The sequence below is a fragment of the Peromyscus eremicus genome, chromosome 20, assembly GCF_949786415.1.
Source record: "Peromyscus eremicus chromosome 20, PerEre_H2_v1, whole genome shotgun sequence".
NCBI lineage: Eukaryota > Metazoa > Chordata > Mammalia > Rodentia > Cricetidae > Peromyscus > Peromyscus eremicus.
In genome coordinates this window covers 17,068,587-17,089,189 of record NC_081436.1, presented here as the reverse complement: position 1 = coordinate 17,089,189, position 20,603 = coordinate 17,068,587, and the positions used below count along the sequence as shown (strand labels likewise).

General features: G+C 46.4%; 1 protein-coding gene across 1 annotated transcript in view; it reads left to right on the top strand.

Moving 5' to 3' along the window:
• The window catches only part of Tbc1d22a (TBC1 domain family member 22A), a 303,265-nt gene that overhangs the window by 15,709 nt on the left and 266,953 nt on the right, over window positions 1–20,603 (top strand). The window contains exons 2-4 of the mRNA XM_059247582.1: window positions 4,298–4,354; window positions 5,095–5,429; window positions 8,408–8,584. Coding sequence (XP_059103565.1) covers window positions 4,298–4,354; window positions 5,095–5,429; window positions 8,408–8,584 — 569 coding nt within the window. The remainder of the gene's footprint in view (window positions 1–4,297; window positions 4,355–5,094; window positions 5,430–8,407; window positions 8,585–20,603) is intronic.

The window sequence follows — 20,603 nt, the reverse complement described above, 5'->3', positions numbered from 1 at the left end:
CTTCTCTGTCATGTCCCGTGTGACTGCACTCACCCCTTTCATATACCGTGTGACTGCACTTACCCTGTCATATCCCGTGTGACTGCATTCACCCCTGTCATATTCCGTGTGACTACATTCACCCCTGTCATATCCCGTGTGACTGCATTCACCTATTTCAAATCTGTGTAACTGTTCTTACCCACTTAAAGTGCAAGTCTTCCTCCATGCTCTCCACTTTCCATTGAGGGAAGGTCTGTCAGTCAACCACAACTGGATGGTGTGGTACCACTGGTCCTGATAGCCAGCTTACTCCGGGTTCCCTCTGTCTCTACCTCCTGAGGTTGGAGTTACTGGTTAGCTGCCATGCTGACTTACCCATCTGCTATTTACATGGGTCCTGGGGGTCCAAACTCCTATCCTTTTGCTTGCTTGCATGGCAAGTGCTTTAACCACTGAGCCACTCCTCAGCTCCATCTGTCAGGAATTTTCTGCCTGCCCCTCTGTCATGTGTGACCTTTTCAAGGGAAATCCATGCTGTGTTCCCATAGGAATGATCGCAGCATGTTGTGACACCAGGCTGCTGCTCCCTTTCATTGGCACACTGTGAGGACTTTAACACTTTGGGCTGGATGATATTGTACCTATTTTTGCCTCTCTTCTGTCTGATCATATAGGTGCTGTCCAAAAAGTGTTTGTTAAATTCCATTACAATTTTTAGGTTACAAAAGCAAACACTAGATATAATTAAGATATTGTGCTATAAGCATACAAATACGCTGAAAACAGAACACTGCCACATTTTAGCTTGTCTTAAAGGTGTCTTTAAGCCAGTGAGGAGAGGTTATGCAAACAGTGGTATTGGGCCAATTGTCCCCTCCCCCTCCTTCTCCTCCTCCCGAGACAGGGTTTTGGAGCCTGTCCTGGAACTCACTCTGTAGACCAGGCTGGGCTCGAACTCACAGAGACTCACCTGCCTCTGCCTCTGCTGGGATTAAAGGCGTGCGCCACCACTGCCCGGCAGCCAACTGCCTTTTTAAAAGTTTCCTGCCAACTGTGTAATGACAAAGTGACAGCTGTACTGGAAGGGGAAATACACTCGCAGGTCCTGTACGTGGACATCTTCGGTAGACTGCTATTTCACTGGCCATACTGCATGAATAACAGAGAAGGAATTCTCACTTTGTAAATCAGTAAGAGGGGAACTCTTGTTAGCAGATGGACACAGGATATGAATAGTTTACAAAAAGAAGAGGTACAGTGAACAACAGCTGAGGCATGGAGCCAGCATGGAGATCGCTTTCCTTCTGTCCAGTTAGTGGGGTCTAGCCATCTGCCAGGCCTTGCTGGGGAAAGGGAGCTACTTGACTGTCCTTTGGCAGCATGGCCAAACCTCTTTAAGCGCGTGCCTTATGCCCAGGGCATTCGTACTGCTAAATTTGTCCTCAGGAGGTTATCAAGTGGTGTGTAGGCATTCCTCTCCAGAGGTGTTATTGCTGTCCTTGTAACCACAAACAATTTTAAATCAGCTCTGTGTTTCACAGTCAACCTTGGGTAAACTCATTATGTTGTAGCCATATGGCAGCACAGTGTGAAATTAGAAGTGATACTGTCCAGGGAGGTGGCACAGGCCAGAGATGAGGTAGCCGGCACTCATTCTATTCCTGTGGTGGTTAAAACGTTTAATGTTGAAATAATTAAGATTTACAAGGAGTTGCAGAGGTATGTGTAGGAAGTCCAAACACTCTCAACCTCCTAGTAGGCTTTTACATTTACATATGCGTCTTCTAGTCTCTTTGCACATCGAGTCACACATCTGCAGGTAAATACACGATTTAAGTAAACTGAAGAAGAGGGAAGTAATAGTATGGGGAACTACTTCACAGCCCATTTCAGAGTCAGGAAGTAGGATTTAATTTTTTTTTTTTCAAGACCAGGTTTTTCTGTTTAGTTCTTTGCTGTCCTGGAACTCACTTTGTAGACCAGGCTGGCCTCGAAATCAGAGATCTCCCTGCCTTTGCCTCCCAAGTGCTGGGATTAAAGGTGTGTGTTAACACTACCTGGCCAGGATTTAATTTTTAAAAAAGATTCATTTTTATTATTATTTTCAATAATCTTATTACATTTTATTTTTATTATTTTTAATAATCTTATTACATTTTATTTTTTATGTGTGTGTATGTGCCACAACATTCAGGTAGAAGTCAGAGGACAACTTGTAGGAATTTTCCTTCCACTATGTGGGTCCTGGGGATTGAACTCACTTTGCCATGATTAGGGGCAAACAGTTTATCCACTGAGGTGTTTTAGTGATCCTAATTGGTTTTTTTTTTTTTTAACTTTTAATTATGTTCATGTGTGTGACTGTGTAGGGATGTGTGCAGGTGCCCATGGAGGCCAGAAAAAGGCATCTGGTTCTTTGGGGATGGAGATATAGGTAGCTTTAAGCTGCCTCATGTGGGTGCTTGGAATTGAACTTGTGTCCTCTGCAAGAGTTGTATGTCCTCTTTAACTGATGATCCATCTCTCCAACCCCAGGATTTAATTAAACAATGTTTTATAAGCTTTTTCTTGTAGTAGATGGGAATCAGCACAGAGATGAAAATCAGCACTGGACGATGTGCAGAGAGTGAGAGACTTGGAGCGCTCAGCCCTGAATGGGATGGCTTTACCAAACCCCTCCGATCAAAGCTCGGGATCTGTGCAGAAGAGGAGGCAGAAGGATGATAAGAGCTAGAGGTAGTGGATGCCTCCAAGGAAGCAGCATCTTCCAGACACAACAGGACTAATACACATGAACTCACAGACACTGAAAGCAGGCCCAAGACTTGCACAGTTCAAACCAGACAAAATTCTAGCACTGAAATAGGCAGTGGACTTCGCCAAGAAACTGTTTGCAACTGGTATCTGCCAGGAAAGGGACAGTCTGTTTTCTCCAATGGAGGCTGACTGGGCATGTCAACCACACTCAGGGCAGGACCCATGCGCAGGAGCAGTGCCAACACAAAATGAACTCCATTTGTTTTGTGCACTTTTTGTTTTGGTTTAGTATTTTTGTCTTATTGTTTTGTTGTTGTTGTTTTGATTTTCTTTTCTTTTGTGAGGGTGGTGGGAAAGAACTGGGGGAAGGGAAGAATATGATCAAAGTATATTGTATGAAAAAAATTAAAAAATAAAAACATCTTTTAACTTAAAAAAATACTACATTTATTTGTGTGTGTGTGTGTGTGTGTGTGTGTGTGTGTGTGTGTGTGTGCGCGTGCGCGTGTGCCTGTATATGCATGTGTTACAGTGCTTGGATGGAGATCAGAGAACAACTTTGGGAATCAGTTCTCTCCTTTCACCATGTGCATGATTGAACTCAGGGATTGAACCTAGGTTGTCAGGCTTGGCAGAAGCCCCGTTACCAGCTGAGCCATCTGTGGCCCCAGGATTTCATTAAAACACAAAACAAAACATGCGTGTGTTTACCTAGATTGGTCTTCATGTTTCTCTGTGCACACTTCTCTCTCCATCAGGGTCTTGTGTCAGAACCTCAGAGTGTCATGTCTGCCTTGGGACTGTACCAGTCAGGATATCTGATGGCAGTGGCTCTGATGAATAGGGATTTGTTTGTTCCTTACCCGGAAGTGAAAGGACATGGTTAGCTTAGACCCCTAGCTCGGGGCAGCCATCACAGACCCACTCTTCATCTCCTGCTGTACCAGTCTTCAGAGGTGGCTTCGTTCTCGTGACTTCTCATGCCGAGAAGTGACAGAGATGTCCAGGCCGCACCTCACCTCTGTTCTGGGACATGCCTGAATGGGAGAAGCTGAGGTGCTTTCTGAGCCTGTCTGGTTTTGTTGGAAAAGTTACAGCCTTCATTTCTTTCTAAATCGATTAAATCTTTACAAAATTTGTGTTTATATTTGGGTAATCAGACAGAGCAGCGCCTGGGGGAAATTCCCAGTGAAGTCACCTTGTGAGGTCAAGTTGTACTTGTAAGACACATTTGTGAGCAGTGGCTCATGGACTCTACTGTTCCCAGTGGTCTGAGAGGGCTCCTGAGGCTTCCCCGAAGGGAGGCTCCTGGAGAGCCATGCTTCCTGTTCTCAGAAAGGGCCTGAATGTCCAGCCTGTTTGTGGGGGTGTGGGCCTATGTGGCACCATTCATCACTGGGCTGGCCCTTAGCCCTGGGTGGCTAGACATTTAGCTGCTGATAGAATGTGGCTTCTCCTGGGCATGTGGCCTAGGGGCTGGCGCCTTTCTTGATTCAGCGTGGGGCTCTCAGTAGAACTGGAAAAAACAAGCTAATTTTTTCTTTCCTTGTTTTCTTAGCATCCAGCATGTGTATGGAGCCCAGCACCCACCTTTTGATCCGCTGTTACACGGCACGTAAGTGGCAGTCAGTGTCCCGCTTCTGCCGGCTCATTGAGTTTCTGAGGGAGGGAAAATGTTCTCTCAGTCAGCAGAGGGCTCAGTCACTTGCTTTGTGCGACATTGCTGTCTGTGCATAGTTTACCCTGTAGCCGGGCAATGGGATACAGGGGCTTCGGGTCATAGTATCTTGCAGAGGGCAGAGAGCTGGCACTTTTGGATTGAGGGCAGTGTGGCTCCAGACTGCCCTTACAGCTTGTGTGAAGCGGTCCTCTGTGCTGCACTCTCTCTGTCCTGGTCTTGGTTCCTCCCACTTTTGGGCTTAGGGCATTGCTGGTGTGGCCTGCAGGGCTGCACCTGTCTGTCAAACTTCCTCACTCATGCTGGGGCTGATGGTCTGCGTGGTGATGCTTGGAGGGATGCCCTGTAAACCATCTCTCTGTGTGTATACAAAGGCCCTGTTCTCTGCAGGGTCCTCTTGCCCCGGACCCCTCTGCTGCTGCTCCTGAGCTTGCTGAGATGGAGGGAGTGTGAGAATGTGCTCTCTAGCCTTGGCACCATTGCTCTGTAGTTCTGTGCTGCTTAGTGGGTCTGTCCTGAAATGTCCCCTCCCCATCGTGCAGCCTGCTCAGTGCCGAGTCCTATTTTGATGCCTGCACCTTGTGCTTTTCTTGGCACCCTCATCTAGATGAAGTGTCCTCTCACTGGGGATTCTCTTTTGGCTGAGTGTGCACAGTAAAGATGCCTTTGCTTTGTAGCTTGCTCAAGTCCACGCCCAAGGTGCCCACCACCCCAGTGAAGGCCAAGAGGGTCAGCACCTTCCAGGAGTTTGAGAGTAATACCAGTGACGCTTGGGATGCGGGCGAAGATGATGATGAACTCCTGGCCATGGCGACAGAGAGCCTGAACTCTGAGGTGGTCATGGAGACAGCTCACCGCGTCCTGCGCAACCACAGCCAGAGGCAGAGCCAGCCCTCACAGAAGGAGATGCCAGAGCCAGAGCCTCAGCCCATAGCAGAGCCTCCTGGAGCTCCGAGTGGTGACCTCCGCCTGGTGAAGTCTGTCAGTGAGAGCCACACTCCTTGTCCTTCAGGTAGAGATGAAGGGACAGTAGAGCCAAGGAAGGACTAGACTGGAATAAGGAAGGCTGTGTGTCTGTTTGCAGCAGGACTCTGGGCCATGAGAGCCTGTAGGGTCATCTTTCATGTGCCTGTGGCACTCCCAGGCCCAGCAAACAGCCTCATTGCCCATGTGGTCTGGATGTGCTTTTCTTTGTCTGTGGAGCCGAGGGCGTCTTTCCTACAGATGGAATGTTAAGGCTTGTGGCTTGTGTACGGGCCCAAGAGAGGGCCATGGGGGAGCACAGGAGATAGGAGATCCTGGGCTCCTTCAGAAAGGAGCCAGGAGCGCCCAAGCATGCCTCTCCTGGGTAAGGGCGCTTTCCTCTCATTTACAGAGGAGAGAGCAGATTCACAGTAGCCTAAGGCCCCCTGCTAGGTTCAGAAAGGGGCTTTGTACCTAGCCTGGTTTTCAGAACTGCCTTCTGGGAGTTGATGTGCTAAAATGTTAGTTTCTTCAGGTGAGAAGCTGCCTTTTTTTCATCTGTAATGAATTTAGAATTACTGAGTTTACCCAGGAACTGCAGTGGCTCTTGAGTTCTCTGAGAGTTCTGCTGGGGATTGCTCCCTCCCACCTCCTGTCTGCTCAGTCTGGGCAGGTTGCCCTCTAGTGGTGGCCTCCCAGGGTTGGCAGGGACCCTGGATTCTTCTGCTCACTGCTGTGCTTGGGAGCCACACCTTCTCAAGCCCCCACGGCTGGCTAGAGCATCTAGGGCCCTGCTGTTGCTCGTGATGGCCCTCAGCACATCAGATGTAGGAGCTGAGAGTGGGCAGGACTACATGGTGTCTGGCTGGAGGTCCTGGCCAGAAGCAAACTCAGAGCAGGTAGATGATGATGGAGCTGTGGTGTGTCACATTGTGGCAGCCTCTCCAGCAAAAGTAAAGTGACCAGTTCTCAGAAAGCCATGTCACTGGAGAAGTGGCTCTGATCTCATTGCTGTGTCCTCCACAGATCTTGGCTTGAGCATCCTGTGTTTGCTTTCTAGGAGAGATTTTTTTTTTGAGCACTTAATAATAATAGCATGTTGTGAGTGTTCACTGTGTGGCTAGTACCATAGCCAGCCCCTTTATGATAAATTCTTTAAACTCCTCAGGCTTCTAGGAGGGAGTTGTGTTGTTCTTCTTCTACAGCTGAGGCACCAAGAAGGTCCTGAGCTGCTTACGAGGTGGGCCTGGGGGATTAAACCCAGGATCTGTGTGTGACTCCAGAGTCCCTGCTGTTAGTGCTGGCTACTGCAGAGACCAGGGATTCTCATCCAGAGAGTCTGTTGCCAGGGAACATGTGGTGGTATTTTGGACAGTATGTGTTAGAGCTGGAGCAGGGTGTGTCACTGAACATGGTAGTTATGGTAGGGATGCAGCTCAAATTTCTACAGTGCCCTGGTAGAGACTGAACATCCCCCACACTCCCATTGGTGAGGCCAGGGAATCCTGTGCTGGAGTTGGTTACATTGGTTCTTGGAGATGTGGGGATGTGTGGAGAAGATATGATCCTCTTTCTCTGCCCAAGGCTTAGCCCCTGTTACCTGTGGGATGTTGATATTTCCTCATAGGAGGAAGGAATGTGAAGGCCACTGGATCTTCACCCCAGATTCTAGCCACTTCCTCCTATTCCTCCCAGAGAGCTGTGGGTGATTCTGTCCCCATGACATGTTTTCTTATGGCCTCTGCCTTAGGCAATGTTCTTTTGCTATGAAGAGATGCCATGACCACAGCAACTCTTTTTTTTTTCTTTTGGTTTTTTCAAGACAAGGGTTCTCTGTGTAGTTTTGGTGCCTGTCCTGGATCTCACTCTGTAGACAAGATTAGCCTCATGAACTCACAGAGATCCGCCTAGCTCTGCCTCCTGAGTGCTGGGATTAAAGGCGTGTGCCGCCAACACTTGGCTCCACAGCAACTCTTATAAAAGAAAGCATTTAACTGGGGCCTGCCTATATTCATGGAGGGAAGCATAGTGGCATGCAGGCAGACATGGTGCTGGAGAAGTAGCTGAGGGTTCTACATCTGGATCCATAGGCAGCAGGAAGAGAGAGACACTGGGCCTGCCTTGAGCATTTGAAACCCCAAAGCCCACCCCCAGAGACACATGTCTTACAGTAAGGCCACAGCTACTCCAAAAAGGCCACACCTGTCAAGTAGCTCCACTCCCTAAGTGTTCAAATATATGAGCCTATAGGGGCCATTCCTATTTAAACCACCACAGCCTTGGATGCTAGAATATATAGATAATGGAGGATTCCTGGGGCTTGCTGGCCAGTCAGTCTAACTAAATCAGTGAGCTTAATGCCCAGTGAAAGACCCTGCCTCCAAAAATGAGATAGAAGGCTTGAAGACACCTGCTGTAGAACTCAGCTTCTACATGCACGCATGCATACGTGCATCACACACATGTGCACAGACTCTCCCCATACCAGTCTGCTCTTGAACTCCAGTGTCCGCTCTTGCTGATGGGTGGGGTTTGTTCCTGATGCTGCCTGCAGGTAAGGGTGGGAGCAGAGGTCCTCAGGCTAGCCCTTGGGCCAGATTCTGCCCAGGAGCTTCAGGTCTTGTTCCTGGGCTGCCTGTATGGCCTCCTATCCTGACTAGGGAGTGGAGCAGCATGGATGCAGGCAGAAGTGGGGCTCTTGCCCCTGCCTAAGGTAGACAGCAGCATGTTGAGTTTACATCTCTCCTGTGGCTCATTTTTGAATGTACACTGGTTTGTGCCTTCTGGAAGTTGAGGCTATGGGTGGGAGCTAGAGCTAGCAGTAGAGGAGTGGTCTGGGCTTTCCTGGCTGTCATATGTGATCATATGCAGGCGTATCTGTTGTACTGTGAACAGTACTCTGTCAGAGAGTTAGTGTTTAGTGCTGGATGACAGGAGAGGGAGAGCTGTGACCTGATGGTGTTCACAAAGGGCCAGTGAGTGGTATGATGAGCACTAACCTTACCCTCTTTCTTCTACCCTTTCTAGAAAGCACCAGTGATTCGGTCCCTCTACAGCGGTCCCAGTCTCTCCCCCACTCGGCGACTGTTTCACTGAGTGGGACATCTGACCCACATGCCCTTGGTAGCTCAGCCCTGAGTAAGAGAGAGGCCTCTCGGCTGGACAAGTTCAAACAGCTGCTTGCCGGCCCCAACACAGACCTCGGTGAGTCCCTGAGGGTGTCTTGTCTGTTTCTTACAAGACCAAAGGTGTCATTACAGGTTGCACACACTCTGTGTGTGTTTTCATGACATTGAGTCCCGAAGATACTGGTAGCTGGGCTGCTTACTTCCTTTAGACATGTTTGCTGACATAGTCCCAGTACAGTGTCCTGCTATATACTTTCAGCAGCTTTCTTTCCTTTTGTTTTTGTTTTTTTGAGACAGGGTTTCTCCGTGTAGCCCTGGTTGCTCTGGAACTAGCTTTGTAGACCAGGCTGGCCTCTGCCTCTTGAGTGCTGGGACTAAAGGTGAGGGCCATCACTACCTGGCCATCCTTTTTTCTTAATGCTGCAGAATACTTTTCCTCCTGTGGTCCTCAGGGGGATCCTCTAGAGGCCGGGCAGGTAGCTATCTCTGTCCTTCATAGGCTGGGGGTTGTCTGACCTCTGGGGAGTGAGGTGGGGTGACTACCATCCTGAACTACTGACTCCATACTTTGCAGACCTGGGGCTAGGGAATGACATGAGTGTGACAGGTGGGCCCTGGGGAGAGAGGATGGTCATCATGGTGAATCCTTGTGATTTCCTGGGTCCCCTGCAATACCTGTGTGGACACTGGCTAGGCTTCCAGGACACTTGTGGTGGAACTGCCATCTGATTATTTGTCCTTTCATTTTCACAGCCTGTATTTGCTGAATGAACTCATTGATAGGTGTTTACTAGGTCCTTGAATTTTCTGAGGGCTGGGAGGTGGCCTTGGCCATGAGATCACTCAGCAGAGAAAAAAAAAAAAATTGAACAGGTAGTGTGTCAGAGCAGCACTTTGAGGGCTGAGAGAGCAGGGAGGTGCAATGCCCATCTTGGCCAGGAGGTGGCGATTGGGGCCTGTGGATGGGCTGCAGGGAACTAACTGACCCATGCGTGTGGGAAGCTGTAGGGAGGATGTCCTGGCTGGAGCAGGGCAACCTTAGATCTTGAAGTCCACACAGTGGATTTTTTCTTTGTAGATTAATAACTTTTTTGTTTTGTTTTTGAGATAGGGTCTCTCTACATAGCTGTGGCTGTCCTAGAACTGACGATGTAGATTAGTCTGACATTGAACTTGCACAGATATGTCTGCCTCCTGAGTGCTGGGATTAAAGGTGTGTGCTGCCCCACCTGGTTTTTAATTATGTTTAGGGAAGAAAAGTAGCATACGCATATCTTACAATATTACGAAGCACAAGAGGATGAAGAGTGAAAATGCCTTCCCCTGTTCAGGAGCCCCCTGTCAGAGGTGGCCTGTGGACATTGCTTCAAACATTTTTAGGTAATTGTATACTTAGGGAGCATCTCAAACAGTTTCTGCACACGTCACCGAGTGTCACCCGTTGTTTGCCTTTTGCCCATTCACTATTCCCTGTGCTGTGTGTGTGTTTGCAGAACCAAATGAGAGTTAGTTGGAGACATCCTTCCCCAGGGCTTTGCTGTATACTTCCTAAGAGCACAGGTAGTCAGTTTATTCAGTGTACGGAAGTGTAGCCCTGACACAGTGCTGTGTTCCTTGTGAGGATGCGCTCTGCGTGTTCACATTTCCCAGGTGTACCCAAGACTGTTCCTTACCTCTCCTGCTTCCTGTCCACCGTGCAGAGCTCGATGGCACCCTCCCCCTAGTCCTCCCTGCTCTAAAGTCTCTATGAGTCTGGAATGCTAGTTCTCCTCCCTTGTATGCGTTGACTCTGACACATTCAAGGTGTGCAGGCAGTTATTTGTCAGATGTCCCTCTGTTTCTGTGGGTCTGAGTCTTCCTTGTGATTAGGTCCAGGTGAATGATGCCCAGCAGGAGCATCACATTGGGATGTGTGTTTTTCTCACCCTTTCCTCTTGTCTGAGAACCTAAGCAGCAGTCTGTAGGGGGTCCCTTGGAGTCTGTGCATTTATGCAGGACTTTTTCTGCATCCACCCAGCTGGACATGCTGATCCACACCTCACCTTTTGAATTTATATGTATTTACAGAGTAGCACATGGAGAGCCAAATGCCACTCTTTGGGTGCCCCATAGTTTATTTATTTCACAAGCCCTTTACTGATGGGCATGGAGGCTACCACTGCTTTTCTGTTATTACAGCCTAGGACCTTGTACAGATGAGGCAAGAGCTCTTGAAGGCACCTGCTAATTTGATGATGGTTTCCATAGAGCAGTTCTCACCTGGGGTGGGGAGGAGACTACAGACAGGGTGGCATTTTAGATTTGTCATAGAGCTAGGTGGGTGGAAGTTCCTGTCACTAAAATAGGAAATCAGGGTTGCTCATATGAAAGGAGCAAAATCTCCTAGTTGAAGTTGGAATCATATTTCTACCTTTTTAGCACACTATGCACCCATGCTTTTCTGAACAGGGGCTGTTAGTTAGCTGCTCAGGTTCTGTGATGGAGCCTGATGACTGTGCAGGAGGAGACGGATCCCACTGCCTGTGAGAGGAGGCTCTGGAGTTGGCTGTCTGGGTGGAGACCTTGAGCAGCCCTGGTAACTCATGATCCTGGTTCTTAGTGTCCTTGCTCTTCTGCAAGATGTGCCTGGAGCTAGACTGAGATGATGAATGAACCACTAGAGTGCTAACTGTAGCTAATGCCCATGGGCTGCCTTTATTGCTGTTCTCTAGGCTTTCTATAATACTGATTATCACAGTATGGCCACTCGGTGATCCATGATGCATCAGAGTTGCTTCCAGACATTTTCCTGGTGATGTCCACCAGTTTACAGCCATAGACAAGTGGCCAGGAGATAGCTGATGAAAACGGGTTTACCTGGTGGTGGTCCTGATCTAGTTTATCTATGGGCAGCAGCTAGAATCTTCTTGTGGGTCTTGTCACTAGGGCAGCATTAGAAGTCAAATTGTCCTACCACTTGGGAGGCAGAGCCAGGCGGATCTCTGTGAGTCTGAGGCCAGTCTGGTCTACAGAGTGAGATCCAGGACAGGCAGCAAAGCTGCACAGAAAAAACCAAAAAGTCAAATTGTACTTGCCTTAAAGCTTGAGGGTCAGTGTGGGCATGTGTAGGTGAAAGGTTAGGTATAAAAATCAGGCTCTTTGTCAGGATGGTGTGATGATGTTTTTCTTATTCTTTTTTCTTTAAGAATTCTGTTTGAATATTTGAAGCCAAAAAGTTAAAGCCATTTACTTTCAAAGATAAACAATTACTGGATTTGTATTTAGTGGCAAGAGAAACATAGCCAGTAAATTGCCTGTTTTCCTAAGGCCTTTAAGGTAGCTCTGAGGACAGTGGAATGCATTATCCTGCCATTACATAGAAACCAAAGTGGTAAATATTTGCCAGAGTTGGAGAAGCAGATCGCTGATGTGCGAAGGACCAGCAGAAATGGCTGTACCTGCTGAAGATCTGGGCCTGCGTCCGCTGCTCTTTGTTTAGCTTATGCTCTGTTATGAGCCCAGGGATGAAAGTAGCAAATAGAACTTAACAGCTCACTCCCCTCTTAGCATCAACTCAATATTTACTCACACAAAGACTGCCTGCTTTGAAGCCTGAGAAAATGACACTTGGAGGCATTCATGTTCATCGCGTGCGCCTGCTGATCAGGAGTACCATTCGGAATATGCAAAATGTGCCGGTCCCTGCGGGCTGTTGAGTGACTGCCACACAGTAGTGGGGCCTGTGTGGGCAGGCTCTGTGCAGAGCACAGCGAGGGACACTAGAGAGCCGTCAGCCAGCAGAACAGAAGACGTCCCCTTTCCTCTGAGGAGTGAGCCGGGCACATAGCCATGGTCCCTGGTACCCAGGTATATCCACTCTGGGTTTGAAGATGGAGAATGTGTCTGGATAGAGGGAAGGAAGGCATAAATAAGTATGGGGTCATGTTCCCTGGAAGCATGGCCATGAGCAGATGCCCCTGAGTACCATTGACTTGAGGGCCACATTGCAGGGCCTGTGGTGATAAGAGTCCACCCCCAGCATGGGTACTGGGTGTGCCCTTACTCTTTGTGTGACTAGCTCTCTAAGTGTCTCACCTCAGGGTGGAAAGGGAAATCCAGCCTACCTTAAGAGTTCCTGTGAGGGCAGGAGGTAATTTGTGTTTCAGTCATAGGGGAGAAATAGGGATCCAGACCAGCATAAGTCCTGGCCTCGAAGATCTGGCATTCTAGTCTGGGGAAGACAGACAGACACATACCTCCATTGAACACCCCAGGGATGGTCAGGTCAGCAGGTGGTAAGCACACCTTGGCATGAGGCAGTGCTGAGGGATGATGAAGATGCCGCTGGCCAGTAAGTGGTCCTCAAAGACTCTTTGAAATGAGCATGTTTCTGCTGAGCCCTGTGTGGAGAGGCTGAGTATGGAGGAAGGCATTCCAGGGAGAGGAGCCAGGGTGTAAAGGTCCTGTGGTGGGAGAGCTTCAACCATTTGAGGAATGGAAAGAAGCTGCTGAGGCTGAGGGAGGTGGAGGGAGAGAGGCATGTAGAGCAGAGAGGCACTTGGACTCCAGGGCTCCGAGGGCTGGGAGGAGGCACTCAGCTTTTGCTTGAGCTCCCTCTCGAGTAAAGCTTGGAAGGAAGCACCCTGAGGGCTTCCAGCATGGGGTGGCTAGTGGCCTTGGACTAGGTGTGTTTCTCAGGTAATTGGAGGAGAAGGAGAGGGTGACTGGAGGAAGGGAGCCAGGGTTTTGGGATTGGACCTGGTGGGGTGATCGGTTTCAGGTGCTACCTGGTGAGCCCCATGGATGGTGCCTGATTGGCTGCACAGTGTGGACTGGGAGGAGCATCATAGCTTGGATCTCAGAGACAGCAAGGATGTGAGAACCAATGGTGGCCCAGACAACGCACTTTTCTAGATGGGCCATTTCATCCGAGGGAGCAAACCCTGGTCCTTTGATGCTGCTGGGAAACTGCAAACCAGTGTGTGGTACCTCAGGCTCCACAGGTCTGTCCAACTCCTCAGCACCCCTGCCCACCCCTTGTCACGGGCTTCCTGCTCAGGTGGCTGCATCTGCGGCAGCCCTTCAGTGAGTGGAGCAGGGCGGGGTAAGGCCAGCTTGGTTTTGGGCTCTGTTCCCAGCTTCCGGGTCTCTCTCGTTTTTGGTTAATGTAGACAGTGACATTCTTAGTGCTCGTTGGAGGCCAGAAGAAGGCGTTTCCTCTCCTGTGGGTCTTGTTGGAGTAGTTGGCATCTGGTGTAGAACAGGTTTGCCATGGGCATCCTGGGATGGCTTGGAAGAGCTATTTCCACATCACAGGCCGCTGGCCAGCCAGTGTCCAGTGTTCCCCTCTAGAAGCCAGAGCCACATAATAGCAAGATGCCCTTAGTTGGGTTGTTAGACTGTTGAGCGTTAGAGAAGTATGTGTGTGCATGCATGCGTGTGTGTGTGTGTGTGTGTGTGTGTGTGTGTGTGTGTGTGTGTGTGTGTCTATCTGTCTGTCTTTCTGCCTGCCTGCCTGCCTGCCTGTCTGTGTTCAGCACGTTCAGTGAAGGTATGGGTAGGCTTGGAGAAGATGATACTGAGAGAGACAAAGCAAGCACCAGTTAATTCAGTCTTGCCCCAGGTCTCATCAGGAAGAGCCGCTTTGACCTACTACATGCAGTGATCTGGTGTATAGATAAATCCTCGTGTCTTGACATGACTCCCTTTCTACCTGCCACTTCATACATGAAGAGCCCAAGCAACACTCAGTTGCTGGTAAATAGTTGTTATGGACATGTAAATGTCAGCTCCATGACAGTAAAATGACACGAGGAGGCAGGAGCAGGGCTCACTAGCCATAGGCTCCTGGCTACCTCTGCCGCCCTGCCTTTCCTCTCCAGCCTCCTTTGCTTGTGTGCTCCTGCTGTGTGAGGAGCTGTGCAGCATCTCTACATCATCTCACGAAGCGACTCTGTCACACCATCGATGAGAATGGGACTGAAAAGATGGGAAGGCAGCAGACCCAAGTGGCCATTGCGCGCACCTGTTGGCTCTGAGGCAGTGCGCTCTTCTTACCGTCTTGTTAACTCCTAGTCACTTCCCATTCAGCCTTCAAACGCCGACAAGTCTGTCATGTACCCCCCTCCCCACCTTCCCGCTTCATCTGCCCTGGGGTCTGGGGCGCTGAAGGAGTCTGAGCCATAGATAAGCACACTGCTTTCTGACTCACACTATAGTACCACATTCTTTCTTTCTCCCCGCCTCCTTTTTTTTTTTTTTTAAATGATGTTTTCTTGGCTGGATGTGACATTTGAATAGCATGTGATATCCCTAAGTTTAAAACAACCAAACTGAATATGGCCTCGCACGAGGTAAGTGTTTCATTAATAACTACAGCTGGGTGTCTTTTCAGTGCAATAGGCGATTGTTCAAGGCTCTTTTAGATAATTTGTTTCTGGGGGTGATGAGCTTTGGTGTCTTCAGAGCAAATATTAAACAATGTGCATAGGCTATTATATAGTTTTAAACAGGCAGGCGGCCTTAAAGTTGCTCTTTTGCAATTGCCTTTTTAATCTCTTCTCTTTTGAAGTTTAGGGTATTAAATAATTGTACAATTATGAGGCTGCAGAATCAACAAAATTAATGTGAAAATTTCCTCTACTCGAGGACAGAGAATGGGAAAGTACATAAGAGCTGCAGGAATCCCTTATTCCTTTCTCTCAGCAGTATTGCCTATACGCCCATCATTTGTCTGCATCTAACAGTATTAGAGTTTATGTCCATCTGTCTACTTTACAGACTGGGCCTCCTGCAGGCTGTGGCTGTGAGCCGCATGTCCTTATATTCTAGTGACCTGTGACAGGTATGTGTGTAGAATAGTCTCAGGAAGTGCCAGTGAAGTTACTAGAATCACCACATGTCAGTTTTATCTCCTGCCCAGTGTTTTTAGTGGTTACCAGTATTTCTGGCTCACTAGTTGACATAGGCAGCTTTGTGTTATGGGGGACCAGAGGAGAGGGTTTTCAGAAGGTGACAGGAAAGCAGACCCAGAGGCCTTTACATAAATGGCACTATGTTTCTCTGGGAGGCTCTTTAGATCGGGAGTTGTTGGCATTGTTTCAGAGGTTTAGCAATGACCAAGGATCTCAGCTCCAAGTCACTTGTCCTCCCATTCATGGCCACAGGGTGGCGGTCATTATCTTGTGGTCTGTAGCCTTGAATCAGGCAGAGTTTAATTGTTCAGTGTGTTTTGTTGACATAGATTCATCATACACAGTGATAGCTTCATAAAGACATTTTCACACAAGTACCACTCCCTCCTTCCCCTCCCATTCCATTCCTTTTCTCACTTCTACTGTCACAATGTCATATGTGTATAAGTATGATTTTATGTATCTGTGTGAGAGCAGATGGCAATGTTTTCCCCCCCTCTGAGTTGACTTGTATTACTTGTTTTTTTTTTTTTTTTTTTTTTCGAGACAGGGTTTCTCTGTGTAGCTTTGCGCCTTTCCTGGGACTCACTTGGTAGCCCAGGCTGGCCTCGAACTCACAGAGATCCACCTGGCTCTGCCTCCCGAGTGCTGGGATTAAAGGCGTGCGCCACCACCGCCCGGCTGACTTGTATTACTTAATATGACCCTCAGATGTACCATTTTCCTGCAGATGAGATAACCTCGCTCTTCCTTATAGCTGATTAAAACTCTGTGTGTGTGTGTGTGTGTGTGTGTGTGTGTGTGCATGCCTGTGTGCCTGCCTCATTGTCTGGTCCACTGACCTGTTGATGGATTCCTGCATAGATTCAGTAGTCTGGCTGTCATGAACATTGCCATAGTAAATACAGATGTGCAGTCTCTGAGGCGTGCTGACTTAGAGTCTTGTAGTGTCACCCTAGAGTGACGATTAGCAGGTCACACTGTGGTTCCAGCTTCAGTTTTCTTTGAGGAGTCTCCCTACTGATTTTCATAGCGACTGAACAAGTTCACATTCCAGTGGCACCTATGTGGGGTCCCCCCATCATCACCAGCATTCATTGCTTTCTTAATGGTGGCCATTCTGACTAGGAAGAAAAAGAACATCACTGTTGTTTAGTTTGTATTTCCCAGATTACGAAGGCTTTTGAACTTTGGTTTTCATATTGATTGGCCAGTACTTAGTCTTTCTGAGGACTATTTCCTTAGCCCGTTTGTTGAGTGGGTTGCTTGGCATTTTGGTATCTAATCTGTTTAGATCTTTATATATCACAGATACTATTTCTCTGGCACATGTGCAGCTTGCAAAGATTTCACTCCGTTGTTGCCTTTGCTGTGCAAGCTTTACATTTTTGTGCACGCCAGCTGGTCAGGCCTTATTCCCTGAGCTGTCAGAGTCTTGTTAAGAAAGTCCTTGCCTTTATCTCCTTGCCTTTGCTTCCTCTAACAGTTTCCCAATTTCAGGTCTTACGTTAAGGTCTTTGATCCGTTTTGAGTTGATTCCTGTTTCATTCTTTTACATGTGAATGCATATTTTCCCCAGCACTGTTTGTGGAAGAGGCTGTCTTTTCTCTAGCATACATTTTTGGCATCTTTGTGAAAAATCAGGTGGCCATGTGTGTTTGTTTCTGGGTTTTCTCTTGTATTCCATTGACCTGCATGTCTACTTTGGTGTCAGCCTTGCAGTTTTTATTACTGTGGCTCTGTAGTACATCCTGAAGTGAGGTATGCTGAGATCTTCAGCATTGTTTTTCTTGCCCACGATTGCTTTGGCATTCTGTGGTCTTTCACATCTATATGCATGTTAGCATTATTTTTTCTGTTTCTATAAAGAATTTGCAATTTTGATGGGTATTGCACTAACATTTAACATCTTCATTGTAGAGGTTTTTTTCACTTCCTTGGCTAAGTTTATTCAAATATATTTTATTGTTCTGAAGATATTGTGAATGGGGTTAATGTTTTGATTTCTTTCTTAGATCTTCTCTATAATATGCTCATTTCTGGCATATAGGAAGGCTACTGATTTCTGTAAGTTGATTTTTGTTCCCTGATTTGCTGAAAGTATCTGTCAGTTCTAAGAGTTCCCTAATGGAGTCTCTAGGGGCCCTTATTTATCAAGTCATGTGGTCTGCAAATAAGGATAATTTGACTTTTACCCCTTTTTGTAGTCTTTTTATTTCTCTTGTCTTATTGTGCTTTAGTAAGATTTTAAGCAATATACTAAATGAGAGTAGAGAGTAGACACCCTTGTCTTGCTCCTGATCTTAGTGGAAATTTAGTGAGTTTTTCTCCATTTTTCATGGTGTTGGCTGTAGGATGTCATAAATAACCCTTTATTATGCTGAGATATGTTCCCTCCATTCCTAGTCTCTTCAGGGTATTTTATCATGAGAAGGTGCTGGACTTTGTCAAAGGTGTTTTCTGCATCTATTGAAATGACCATCCGATTTCTGTCCTTGAATATATTTATGAGATATTTTATATTTATTGATTTGTGTTTGTTAAACCATTCCTGAATTGCTGAAATGAAACCAAATTGATCAGGATGAATGCTTGTTCTGGTTAATTTTATGTCAACCTGACACAGGTTCTGAGAGGGGAGAACCACAATTGAGAAAATGCCTTTATAAGATTGGACTGTAGGCAAGCCTGTATAGCATTTTCTTAATTAGTGATTGATGAGGGGCCCTGCAGTCCATGGTGGGTGGTCCCATCCCTGGACTGGTGGTCCTGGGGTCTATAAAAAAGCAGACTGAGCAAGCCATGGGAACAAGCCAATAAGTAGCACTTCACCATGGCCTCTGCATCAGCTTCTGTCTCCAGGTTCTTGCCCTGTTTGAGTTCCTGTCCTGACTTCCTTCAGTAATGAACTATGGATGTGGAAGCATGAGCCAAATAAACCCTTTCTTTCCCAGCTTGCATTTGGTCATGGTGCTTCATCATAGCAAAAGTAATCCAGACCGACACTCTTTTCAATGTGTTCTTGAATTTGGTTCGTAAGTATTTTCTATTGAGACTTTTGTGTCTGTGTTCTTTGAGAGATTTGTCTATAGTTTTCCCTCCCTCCCTCCCTCTCTTTCTCTTTCTTTCTTTCTTTTCTTCCTTCTTCCTTCCTCTTTTTTTCCTTTCTTTATGTGTGTGTCCTTCATCTGGTTTTGATAGCAGGGTAATATTTGATTTGGAAGTTAAAATGAGTTTGGAGGCATTCCTCTTTTCTATTTTATGGAATAATTTGAGAAAGATTGCTATCTTTAAAGGCCTGGTAGGATTCTACAGTGATGGATGTATCTTTTTGGTTGGGAGATTTTAATTACTGCATCATTCTTGTTACTTGTTACTTATCTGTTTACATTCTTTATCTTATCTCACTTTAACTTTGGTAGGTAACATGCCTTTAGAAAGTTATCCATTTATTTTAGATTTTCCTAGTTCAGTATTCTGTTTTGTATTTTTAAAAATCTTTTTTTAATCTTTAATTCCAGCACTTGGGAGGCAGAGGCAGGTGGATCTCTGTAAGTTGGAGGCCGCCTGGTCTACAGAGCGAGATCCAGGACAGCTAGGGTTACACAGAGAAACCCTGTCTTAAAAACAATTAAAAAAAATTTTAAACACTTGTTTGTGTGCATGTTTATGCCACAAGAGGTCAGAATTCTCTTCTGCCAAATGGGTTCTAGGGATTGAACCCATTGTCAGGCTTGGCTGCTGCAGGTACTTTTATCTTGTGAGCCATCTCTTTAGTCTAGAATATGTTTTGAAGATATGTTCTTATGGTTTTTCTGAATTTTTGTTGGTGTCTGTTGCAATGTTTTCCTTTTCATCTCTAATTTTATTAATTTGGGTCTTCTATTTCTTTTGGTTAGTTTGGCTAAGGGTTTGTTGAACTTGCTTATTTTTTTCAAAGAAACAACTCTTGATTCCTTGATACGTATTTTTTTTAAAATTTCCTTTTCATTAATTTTTGCCCTGATCAATCGTCATTATTTTCTTACAGCTGCAGCTTTTGAGCTTGGCTGCCTGTTGGTGATAGGGTTGCTGGGTAGAGCGTTTGTTAGGTTGAGGCATGCTCCTTCTGTTTCTAGTTTCTTCAGGGCTTGTATCATAGAGGGATGATGAATGTTGTTGAAGGCCTTTTCTGCATCAATTGAGATGATTATGTGATTTCTGTCCTTCAGTCTATTTATGTGATGTTTTGCATGTATTGATTTGTGGATGTTGACCTATCTTTACATCCCTGGAACAAGGCCAACTTGATCATAGTGAATGAGCTTTTAGATGCATCGTTGAGTTGATTTTATCAGTGTTTTATCCTTGTCAGTAGTCTTTATCTTATCTCATTTTAACTTTGGTTGGTAACAAACCTTCAGAAAGTTACCCATTTATTTAAAAAATTTCCAGTTTAGTATTTTTATTTTGTATTTGTTTGTTTTGGAGACAGGGTTTCTCTATGTAATAGCTCTGACTGTAACTCGCTCAGTAGACCAGGCTGACCTCAAACTCGTAGAGATCTGCTTGCCTCTGAGTGCTGGAATTAAAGGCGTGGGTAACCAATGCCTGGCTTTATTTTGTATTTATATTTTTTAAAACATTTTAATATGTGTGTATATGTGTGCATGTGTGCGTGCCATAAAAACAGAAATTCTGATTTCTTGTTCATTCGTGAAGCTGCTCTACAAATTTTCTTTTTGTGTGTGTATGTCACGGAGGAGTTTTGTAGCGTTCCTTTCTTCCTCCTTTATTACGGCAGTAGCTGGAGAAGTACGGGTGGTAGCGATTTTTGAAAGGCCTGGTAGAGCTCAGCGGTGAATCCACCTGAATCTGGGCTTTATTTGTAGTTCCCAGACTTTTCCCTCCTGCTTCAGCCTCACTGTTTATTATAGATTCATTTAAGCTGTTTATATCTGCTGGGTGTGATTTTTGACAGGTCATGTGTCTATAGCTACATTTTCCAATTTATTGGAATAGAGGATGTCGAAGTATGCCCGGATGACCTCATGAAGTTCATTGGTGGGTGTCAGTTTGATGACTCCTTTGTCATCTCTAATTTACTAATTTGTATCTTCTTACTCTCTTGGTTAGTTTAGCTAATGGTTTGTCAATCTTGTTTATCTCTTCAAAAAGGCAACTCTGTCACTGCTAGTAATTTTTGTTTCTGTTTTATTGATG